Source organism: Tachypleus tridentatus, chromosome 6 (genome assembly GCF_004210375.1).
Source record: "Tachypleus tridentatus isolate NWPU-2018 chromosome 6, ASM421037v1, whole genome shotgun sequence".
Lineage (NCBI taxonomy): Eukaryota > Metazoa > Arthropoda > Merostomata > Xiphosura > Limulidae > Tachypleus > Tachypleus tridentatus.
This window is the reverse complement of record NC_134830.1, coordinates 63,139,678-63,151,955: the sequence shown is the minus strand read 5'-3', so window position 1 is coordinate 63,151,955 and position 12,278 is coordinate 63,139,678. Positions and strand designations below refer to the sequence as shown.

Sequence of the window (12,278 nt, the reverse complement as noted above, 5' to 3'; positions counted from 1 at the left end):
TGAAATTTTCTAGACTCTTTTTACACGCTCTTGTGGAACCGTTTTCAAACAACATACCATTCTTAACCGAATACGACTTCTTTTCTTTCTCATTCATATACAGGTATATTAAATTTCAAATTTACATTTATTTATCGTAATTACTCCTGGAAGTTCAGCAGTAAGATTACGAAATTGCAATACTAAAATAAGGTGGAAAGTTAATTCTCAAGTCTTTGAGAACAGATACATTTTAAAAAATGTATAAAAATGTATACTATAAAAAAACTGTCACGATTACTGTTAGAAAACTATAAGTGAACTAAATTACTGAAGGAAAGCAATATTATAAATATATAAATGTGTTTGCTGTTTTCTATAATCTTGTAGTCAAAGTAAAACCTTGTTTTTCACTAAATGAAGACAACTTAGTAACCAGCTTCACGATAGTGAGACCTTGTTTTATTTCTGAACAAATTCTCGTGATTCACAATAAACACTATTGTGACATTGCCTTTCTTTCACACGACTGACTTTAGGCTCGACTGAGATGTAGGAATGCACTTGAATGTAATAAAACGTTTTGAATGCTTAATTTGGATAGTGCAATACTACTACTGATAGACATATGACTGGAAACATTCGTCACAGCCTTTTCTAGTCTTCGCGTTCAGCCCACAAAGCAAATTTTACTAGGATTACATGTCCGTCTTTGTCTATATTAGGTAGAGAAATTGGAGTACACTATTTCAAATACAATTACATAACATAACAAACAGCTTGGGTAAGCGAAGATGAAGATGACAACCTTGATAGCTTCCCAACACAAAAAGTCACAGACCGAACGGCCTCTCCTCAAACATAAATAATTGACTATTACGCCCTAATTAACTAAGCTTAAAATAATTCCAAAAATATATGCGCAAAAGATGTTTAGGGAAAAACAAAGTGCAGAAAAATGTACGATTAATTCATTCAAAGTTTCAAAGCAGACGTGTATTGTAACACTAAATGAATCTTAAATATGCTTGGAATTCTAATATTTTTTAGATACAGTTCTACGTATTTATCGGAATATAATTCAAATATTTCTCTTTCTTTTCTCATGTCTTTTCAACAAGATGAAGTAAACGCTTGCCTGCAGCATTCGGTTTCTGAAAGTGCAGAAGACAGCCTGGGGCGTATTTAAAAACTGTCTATACGTCTCTCGTGCCCGCTGCTATAGTAGTTGCTCAACTGTACTTAAAGCGGTCTAGTACGGCGCTAATACCTATGCCGAAGCCAAGTCTTTTATATGACCTTCTTTCTCTGGGCTAGTCAGACCAAGTGAACAGAGAGCGAACGTAACGGTGGATCTCCCGCTATTCTCTTTGCTACTCTAAGGCCCAGTCCCTTTTGTATCGGTAGTTAAGCCTTACCAACGTAAATATTTTGGTGAAGATTAGAACGTAAAGTCATGTTGTTGATAGACTCGGGAATCACAAATCAGTCATCGATATTTGAAAACCATTTCGTCGGTAGTGACGGTATGGATGTTTTAAAAGCATAGGAATGTTTTTAATGTCAGTTAGATTTAGATATCTGTGTTTACTCATTGCATCTAAAATAGCACTTTATACCTTTGATGTTTTATTCCTGTTAGAGAAAATATTTGTTTGGTGAGTGAATATATGTATATGTGAGTTTGTATGTGTGTATGTATGTACATATATACATAGATGAATGTATGCGTATATGTATATGTATGTATATATATATAAAGGTTTCTACAAATGGTTATACATATTTTAAAATGTACTAGCTTTTAAAGAAAATTTCCTTGATGCGATCTTTAAAATCGTCATGTTCAGCCCAAAGCCGAGCGGCACTAAATGAAGTAAGGTTGGTGTCCTCGTTAACGGACCTCGCACAACCAATCCAGCAAATCACTTTACAAACAAAAATTCAAACTGGGTAGTACTGGAAGACATATTGCCAATAACACTTTCATCTTCCAACTGTGGGAAATATAAGTTGTCCAGTTTGAACAGGAATGTGAGTCTAATAACTCGCTCACTAAGGCGCGTTGACTTTTCTTACGGTGGGCCGTCCAGTGCTGCTTTTGGGTGACGCTAGATCCTGTGTCTCAGAAATTCCTATATCGTAAGATGATAGGAGTGTTCGATGATTTTCACGCATAACAAACTCTTACTAGAATTTAACTCCACGTACCAGAGAGCTGCCTGTGATTTTAATGAACACACAACGTCTCGGCAATATATACACATAATGACTGTTTTATATTATGATTTAGGCCAAAAGTAGTGGAATTTGCCGTTCTTATTTTTATTTTTTCAAAGCTTCCTCGTATAAAAGTATGTAGAACCATTTATAGGTGGACGTCCTATACATATATACCAATGAATAGTGCAAATAATACGAGACATTTCGCTAATTTTGTAATTAATTTCATTTTGTATGTCTAGCATAAATAGGACTACTTTAACTTTATTATTATATTACTTATTAATTCGAGCAACCTGGTTTAGAAAATAGGAAAGCAATTGTTCGTCCTTGAGTCATAAAGTCATGTTCAAATCGTTCTGTCACGATCCATACACTTAAGATGCGGATCTTATGTTGTAGGTGCAGTGTAAGTACATATGTAAAGACTTATAACGCTAAAAACCAAGTTCTGACGCCCGTTGTTGATACGGAACAGATAGCACATTATGCACCTTTCTCTTGAACAACAAACACAAACTTAAATAACATGTTACATTTGTTTATCAGCAAATGTTTCCTTTCGTACTGTCGTCTTTTCTACGTTCCTAATAATTTAAAATAGTGTATTTTGAGTGCTATGTTTCATGATCAGAGGTTCTATAAGTTCGCTTTGTCTCTAGTTATTTACACGTACGTAATTTTTGGCATTTCAGATACACATGTGAAATTATTGTACACTTGGGAACATTCCATTTCCAATAACCTACATTACTTGGAAAATACATACTTCCAGAAACAAAAACTATCCTTTAAATTCGACTAGATTTGGTTATATAGAGTTTGAGTAAGATAAACTGTCTACCAAAAATACGTTAGTATGAACTCATAAAAAATACGCTTATACAAACTCGAAAAATATGTTGATTACACAGTCAATCCTTATATATTACTGTTTCATATGTGTATCATTATTTACTATAGATCTCGTAAACTAAATGGGCCCAAATATAATTAAATAACGATCTTTTGAACCCAGTAATTAAACAATATCGATATCTAATATCCATTTCTGAATTGCTGTAGTCTCTAACTGAAAATTAACACATATCTATTTCTTAGAGATTAACCTACATTTTGCTCGAACTACGAATATTCTGTAAAAAGGTATTTCACCCTCTATGAAATTTAACAAAATTGTATACGTTTTAAATTTGATTTCATTTATAAGACTGGATGACAATAAAGATTCTTATCCAACCTGTACTAACTTTTTAAATATAAGATAAACTTAGTTGATTTATTTATTTTAATAATTACGCAGGAAGCAAAGAGAGGAATATTTTATATAGACTGTGTATTGTACTGTAGCTTTAGACTGTGTATTGTACTGTAGCATTAGACTGCATTATACTGTAGCTTTAGACTGCATTATACTGTAGCTTTAGACTGCATTGTACTGTACCTTTAAACTGTGTATTATACTGTACCTTTAAACTGTGTATTATACTGTAGCTTTAAACTATGTATTACACTGTAGATTTTTTAAAGAAGATCGGATACAGTCGATATATAAGGCGAGGGGAAAAAGTGACCATCAAGTTGTTTATTTTAGAATAAATAAGAGTTAAATTAATTTCAATTAATTTTCTAAATATTTTATTTAGAATCAAACTTTTGTACCAAACAGCAAAGTTTGTCCCACTCAAATGTATAGTAACTCTGGATATTTATCAGGTAGATATTAAAGTCGGTGACATACCCAAATATACAGGTATGAGCAATATTCATGTTTGTATTTCTCTGTACACGTTATTGTTAGAAGCTTGAGATCATTGTATACCGTTTCAGTAAGTATGCTCAAAATATGTAACAGCAGGTACTTGTATTATTATGTATTCAAAAGTATGAGCTATATAATGCAGTGAACTGGTATTGTATTAGAATCTTCCATTTGTACAACACTGCATCAGATATGTTAGTTCTATACCGCATCGTGTGTATATAGATAAAACAACATGTATAACAAACAACGGATCCAATAAATAAAAAAATTCTGACTACAAATATGGTAAAAAATCGGATCGAAACCTAATATTAACAGAGGCACAATTCGAATGCTTACAATCTTATAAAGATATAAATTTCCTAAATCTATTTTAGGTGTTTATAAATGGAAATCAGTTTCTCATCAACAATGACTGGAAAAAAATGTTTATATTAGTCGTATGTTTCATTTTATAGCGAAGAAAATTTAGCTTAGTAAACTTTAAGAAGCCAAACATTTTCCAGATTATTCTTAAAATGAAACACAAATAATAAACAAACGTAACATTGCACGGCTGATCTGTATTAAGATAATATATTAGATTTTTTTTTCTCATTTTGAATGAACGATCGGTGAGTTTAATGGGTTATTTTAAGTGTATATGAAACAACAAAATACGCGGATATTATTTTCCGATATTGTTAAAGTGAAGTCATATTAACGAATGACGAAGTGAAACAATTTATGTGACTATAACACTTCTAGCTTGTTTTCTGTTTTCGGCCTCCTGTTGATACCGCGCACCCATTCACAGATAATCGTACCTCCACTTGAGGTCCTACCAACGGGTGGTGCGTTAAGGGAAGCAGTTAGGGAGGATCGAAGAAAAATTCATACACGCCCCACAGAGAAGGTCGGAACTCTTCCCTAAAACTCGGTTAATCGTGGTTAGTAGGCCAGAGCCTTACTTAAAAGAAGTGGCTTAGATTCTATGAACTACAGAAGCGAATCTTGCTAGAATTATAACGAAATAATCCATTTGATTTATTAGAAGAGAAGTGAAAAACGTGTATATATATATTTCTTCTTCTTCGTTCCTTCTTTAGATGATCGATACAATGGACATGGACTCCTTCCAACACCACCACTGACTCCAACTACTATTTCAGATGTCACTTCATCGTATCCATTGTCTTTTTCCATGCTACCTCACTCATCTATTTCAGTTTTCCCACAGCCATTTTATTCACCGATGGTGGCTCCATCTCTCCTCTCAGGCTCAGTTACTGGGAGATCATTTCTTGCTACCTACCTCCCGAAGACCGAATATTCAAGATTAGAATACAGTTATCCATCTCCATTGAATCTAGCGGTTAGCAGACGTGTGGCGTGTGTTTCCAACTCAATAAATGGGGTGATTTACCCGGAACATTCGACGAGTTCACCCATCACGTTTATTGGGCCTTATTCTTCGCAGCCTCAGCCATCTATTAGAAAAACAAAGAAATTCGACTTTGCTCATCTTGCCGAGTCGGCAATCTCCCGGGATGAGCCAGAGCTCTGCCTGAGTCCCGCTGAGACGAGAAAAAGCGATTCGCATCCTTCGAAGTCAATCTTCAGGCTCGGATGTGATGACGCACTATCCGCTCTTTCATCGGGTTCTACAGCGTTTACTCCTAAGGACCACTCTGGTTCTGTGCTGCCTTTCCCCAATAGACCTATAAATTCTCATCCAAGTCTTTTAGCAAAGATACCAAAGAATATGTCGCACTTACTAGATCAACGACTCCTTAAAGGTCGAATATTTTCTCACTCAAAGAAAGAGTTTATCTGTAAATTCTGCCAGCGTCGCTTCACCAAGTCTTACAACCTGTTAATACACGAAAGAACACACACGGATGAACGACCTTACACTTGTGACATCTGTCATAAAGCTTTCCGGAGACAGGACCATTTAAGGGACCATACGTAAGAAACATTTATTTTTATTTACTTTTACAAAATTGTACATAATAAGTTAAAAAAACAACAACAACTACGTTTGAATAATATATCAACATTTCTTAGGCATTGTATTGTTCCCCTTGGTGGGTTTGCGGTAAGTTTAAAAATCTACATCGCTAAAATTGGGTGTTCGATTCCTCATTGTGTAGATACCCCAACGTAAGTTCGCTTTAAAATAAACAAGACATTTAAATCTGAAATATCTTTACTGTGACTAAATCATTACTTAAGGCCCGTCACGGCCACGTAGTTTAGGCACTCGACTAGTATTCCGAGGTTTGCGGGTTCAAATTCTCCATACACCAAACATGTTCGCTCTTTCAGCCGTGGGGGCATTATAATGTGACTGTCATTCCCATTATTTGTTGGTAAAAGAGTAGCTCAAGAGTTGGCAGTGGGTGGTGATGACTAGCCGCCTTCCCTCTAGTCTTACACTGCTAAATTAGGGACAACTAGCGCAGATAGCTCTTGTGTAGGCACGAAATTAAAAAATAAACAAATTTAAAAAACTTTGGATACTGAAGTAGAAAATAAGTATGTTAAATAACAAAATCGTAATAGCTATAGGTACTTGGTCATTGATAGAACTAACTAATCTGAATGTATTATATGCATTTATTAGTCAAATAGCGAAGAAAACAAAGCGGGCGTTGTAACCATACGGGAAATATAAATTAATGTTAATTTCTATGAAGACAATCAAAACATTCTTGTGTATCATTACACAATGTAATAGCCATCGTGAACGTCATTTCTAACTGCTCAGAGGGAAGCCTGAGTTATGTGATTTGAATTTAAAAGTTTCAACTCGGTGGAATACGGGATGTGGTCTCGGTGCTGGTTGAGTGACACACTAACGACAGTTTACTTGACAGGCGACTGATTTTTTGTTTCATGAATTTCGCGCAAGCTACACTAGGGCTGTCTTTACGAGTCGCACTAACTTATCAGTGAAAGACCACCGCCCACCACCAACTCTTGGGCTACTCTTTTACCAATGAATAGTAGTGGGATTGAAAGTGGAATTATAACGCCCCCACAGATGAAAAGGCGAAGATGTTTGGTGCGAAAGGGATTCGAATCCGCGACCTTCGGATTACGAGACGAGCGCCTTAATCACTTGGTCATGTCGGACCGCGACTAATAGTGATTCTCTGTTAGTCATGTTATAATTAAATTTAATACTGTGAACCACTGATGTCTAATAACCATACCAATGATTACACATGACAGTTTTGTTTGTACGGTGTTAGGTATTTTCATTTTCACATGCCTGTGTTCCATTCTGATGCATGTTATTACTTGTTTCTAAAACAAAACGTCAGTTGGAATTCAAATAATATTGCAATATTATTTTGTGTATTTCAAATGGATGTGTGTGTGTTACCATTATATTTGTTCTGCATTCGGGTCAGCCAAATGAGTTACGGTATCAACACGTCTTTGAATTAGAGTAAAAAAGTTTAAGTTTATAGTTGTTGTTTTTTTAAAAAACAAACTTTCATAACTCAAGAATATAAATTACATTTCTGCTTGCACCCACTTTTGCTCGTGTTTCAAATTAAGGCCCAGCATGGCCAATGTGATTGAGGCGCTCGACTCGTAGTCCGAGGGTCGCGATTTCGAATACCTGTCATATCATACCTGCTCGCTTTTTTAGCCGTGAGGGCGTTATAATGTGACGGCCAATCCCATTATTCGTTGGTAAAGGAGTAGCCCAAGAATTGGCGGTGGATGGATGACTAGCTACCTTCCCTCTAGTCGTACACTGCTAAACAAGGGGCGGCTAGTGCAGATAGCCCTTGTGTAGCTTTGGGCAAAATTAAAAAACAAACAAACAATTTGAAATTAAGGTTATTTTCACATAAAATGTGAGATTTTCAAATAGGTGTTGTGTTTCATATAGTTGGTTATCTGATCCTATACGCCTCTTATAGTGTTTCAATCTGCGATAGAAAATACGTAGTTCACCTGACTTTATATATATCCGGTTCATACACACTTGATTTTGTAGATATATTTAAGTAATGCGTCCACTTTCTATCTTCTTCTTCCGGATATTTCGTGAAAATTGAGAGCGTAACACCAATAGCAGCTTGAAGGGGCGGTAACTTAACCAGTGAGATAATATAAACCTTTTTTTTTTTTTTCTGGTTTTAAGTAACTCCCTTCTAATCAGCTTGGCATAGCCTGGTAGTTAGGGCGATCTACTGGCTATCTGTGGGTCGCAGGTTCAAATCCCCATAACCGAATATGTTCGCCATTGCAACCATAGGTATGTTATAATGTGACAGTCAATGCCACTATTCATTCGTAAAGCAGTTACCCAATAGTTGGAGATAGGTGATATTGAACGCTGACTTACATTTATTTTCTCACTGTTAATATTGGGACGACTAGCGCACGTGTCCCTCGAGCACCTTTGCGCGAAAATCAGAAAAAACTAAACAAAGATGTTCTAATCAAATTAATAACGCCACCCGCTAGTACAGCGGTACGTCTACGGATTCACAACGCTAAAATCAGGGGTTCGATTCGCCTTGGTGGGCTCAACAGGTAGCTATAAGAAAAACACACAAATTAATAACAAAAACTGCAACACACAAAAATCATGTTGAGGTAGTCTTGGATAGACTCAATACACATGTATAGTGATATATACTAAGTTTTAAACAATACCTCGCGTCCTATACATGAACAGGCATTTTCTTTGGTTCAATAATATCATTTACGAACTAAATAAAAGGAGGACGCGATGTTTAGTAATGCGTAAAATGCCTAATTTGATTTGTGTTATATCTTGGAAATAGTATCACAGAGACTAGAGGAATGTATTATAATAATAATAATTACCCGACTAGCAACTGCTTTGTTAAAATTACTCCAACACAACGCGCGATTTTCATAATTTTATTATTAAAGAGATAATCACATTATTATTGTGTTTTATAGGTATATCCATTCCAAGGAAAAACCCTTTAAGTGTTCGGAGTGTGGAAAAGGTTTCTGTCAGTCTCGGACTTTAGCTGTTCACAGAATTCTCCACATGGACGATTCTCCACATAAGTGTTCTACTTGTGGGCGATGTTTCAACCAACGGAGCAACCTTAAAACCCACCTCCTCACCCACACCGACATCAAGCCCTACAATTGCGGCTCTTGCGGGAAGGTTTTCCGCCGAAACTGTGATCTTCGCAGGCACAGTCTCACGCACGACATGCAACAGATTTCGCCGTCAGGATCTTCCGTTAAAAAACCTACATCATCTTTAAGGATTGTATGTCCATCGTCGTGTAAGCATAACAACCGTATTTCACAGAATCCTACCTCGAATTCATTCTGAAACAATGGTCCACACTTTAGCAAATAAAATTTCACAAGAGATGTGATTTTAAGTAGGAGGGGACCCCGGACCTTCTTATCTCAGGAGTCCTCCATATGACATTATTCATCGTGATTGTATACCCTCCCCAATTCAATGAATTCATATAAATGAAACAACATAGATTGATTTAAACTACCGTTGCCTCTTATTGCTGTTAAAATGGTTCGTATTGTTAAAAGATGCACTTTTAAATGTCGGAAACATTAAAGAGGGGGGGGGTAATATGTACGTGCCGCGCCCCTGCAAGGTTTTCTGGTTTCCGGTTTGGGAACCATTGGATTAAGAAACCAGTAGGTTGAAGAATTACTGACGCAATTATAATCTTTTATTCCAAAGGAAAAAGCATTATGCAAATGTGTTTTTAAACCAAATGAAATCAATCAAAACGTCTTTGTGTTATTACATGATGTGACTGAGTCATTGTGAACATGTTTTCAAACTGCTCAAAAGGAAGTAACTAACGGGTCATTATCAACTAATTGAAATAAACTAAGCCTAATCTAACTGTATAGTTTATTTGTAGTTCTTAATAAAGTTCCTTTTTGGTAGAGTAGAGGTGCCACCTGCCTGAAATTATATGCAACCATACATTTATCTTAATACTCTAATTTCACTACAAAGATTAGATTCTTAATCTTTAAGATTTATATTTTTAGAAAATATTTAAAAATACCGTCTTTTTTGTTTCTCTCAAGGAAATGAAATCATGTAAAAATTTAATAAATAAAAGATTGTATGCTGTTTCTTTTACTGTACTGCACGTCATGTTCTTCCTACCTTTAACTGTATTGCACGCCATGTTCTTCCTACCAGGATGTTTTTTAAACGCCATTTCATCATTTCTACAGTGAGAGAAGCTCGCATGTCGAAAGCCGACAACAAATTAAGAGTGCTCGTTTTATTTTTCCTAGATACAAACAAAACCTTCTGTTACCTTGGAGAAATATCTAAATTTATCAAAGAAACAATAGCTAAACGATTACCGTTACATCATTTGTGAAGCTTCAAATCATTCAGAGTGGAAAGTTAGAATTTAATATAAAATCATTTTTTTTACGTTAATTTATTTCTATGCAGGACAATTAGTGACATATTTCGGTATTAATTCCGGTTTTAAGCCTTTTTTTATAGTAATTCGGCTGAAAGTTTGTTAGTATTACTATATAAAAAGTACTTTAATACAAACACAACTCCAACATACACGTCCTTTCGAGTGTCTTTTTTACTGCCTTTTATTGTTTGCCTGTTTTTATTTTATTTTATTTTTTAAAAATTTCTATTCAAGTCTTACACATCTACTTGTAGCCTCGGATTATAGGAAAATTACTCCGAAAAGACAAATTAAAGATCGCAATTTCAATAAGTTACAAGTTTATTGTTTCGTTGGTCTTAGGATTAATAAAGCTAATACCAATTGATGTTTAACCATTCTGATAATACTAAACAAATAAATGACAAAATAATCAAGGAAGACTAGATTTTTGGCCAAACCTAATATATGATCTGCTGAGTGGGACGCATGACTTGCAATCTGTAGGTCGCGGGATCGAAATCCGTTACTGATCATGCTCGCAGTGAAAGACTAGAGTGAAGGCAGATAGTCATCACCACCTATCGTCGATTATTGGGCCACTTCTTTACTAACAAATAGTGGGATTGATCGTCATATTATAACGTCTTCACGACTGAAAAGGCGAGAATGTTCGGTAAATGAGATTCGAACTTGCGATACACAGATTGCGAGTCAAGCTTCCTAATTACCAAACAATGCCAGACCGAACTGGATAAGCTGATTCGTCCAATTGCTAGACCACTGCGTATAAAATAAAATGTTTAGAATTTAAGTACACGGAATAAACTTCCTAAGCATACCAAAACATGATGTGTAATTAGCAATTTTGTTGTAATATTATTATAGCATTTTAAGGTGAGTAAGCGTAATGTGACACGAGTGAACTTTAACATAGCTCATAAGCAAGAGTTAGGTGTAATGACTGATATATATATGTCTCTGTGTGTGTGTAAATATTATAAGACCGTTTCAACTATAAGAATTCTACGTTGTAATTTATTTAGCTTAATGATTTGGTTTTGTTCTGAATTTCACGTAAAGCTAGCTACAGCGCTAGCTGTCCCTAATTTAACAGTGTAAGAGTAGAGGGAAGGCAACTTGTCATCACCACTCACCGCCAACTCTTAGGCTACTCTATTACCAGCGAATAGTGGGATTGACCGTCACGCTATAACATTCCCACAGCTGAAAGGGCGAACATGTTTGGTGTGACGGGTATTCGAGCCCGTGACCCTCGGATTATGAGTCGAGTGCCTTAACCACCTGGCTATGCCGGGCCTAAGTTAATAAACTTTGGTTGAAAGAAAGACCTCGTCAGCATATCGTTAAAATGACATTATATACGTTTCTTACCAGAAATCTCTGTAAGGGCAACAATATAGCGCACCGGATACTATTCTACGAATATATTAATCTACAAACAATATTTTTTCGTCACTAAATCTAATGATATTTCAGGCTCGTAAAAAAACAACTCAATAAACATCATTAATTATTTTGAGTCTTTTTACGTCGTTTGCACGGAAAACTCAATTACAGAGACCAGTAGATATGACAACAATCATTTTGTCTCAAAGCGACCTCGTGTTTAATAAAAATAGTGTAAGTGTAATTTACCATAAATTGTAGATTATCAAAGAATATAATTCAACTTTAACACACATAGTACAATATTATATCAGATTAATGCGCAAAAGAATATCGTGCCATGTAAAAATCTCAAGAGATTGTTTTTCGAAGATACTGCCTGATATTTATTGTGTACAAACTACAGATTTTTCCTATGCAAGGAAACTTATAAGCAATAACTTATATAAAGCGCTGTTATTAACATTTTATCTTCTAAAATTAACGCTCTGTTTTGTGAA

General features: G+C 35.4%; 1 protein-coding gene across 2 annotated transcripts; it reads left to right on the top strand.

The window, feature by feature from the left end:
• The first annotated feature begins 1,222 nt into the window (after window positions 1-1,222).
• LOC143252679 (uncharacterized) lies at window positions 1,223-10,062 on the top strand. Of its 2 annotated transcripts, none has more exons than XM_076505198.1 (3): window positions 1,223-1,505; window positions 5,056-5,917; window positions 8,906-10,059. In XM_076505198.1, exons 1-3 carry the CDS (start codon window positions 1,436-1,438, stop codon window positions 9,294-9,296), a joined length of 1,323 nt encoding a protein of 440 aa, XP_076361313.1. In that variant the 5' UTR covers window positions 1,223-1,435; the 3' UTR covers window positions 9,297-10,059. The 2 variants fall into 2 exon arrangements, with proteins under 2 accessions (XP_076361313.1, XP_076361314.1); XM_076505199.1 differs by having other exon boundaries at window positions 1,499-1,637; window positions 8,906-10,062.
• Window positions 10,063-12,278: the final 2,216 nt, after the last annotated feature.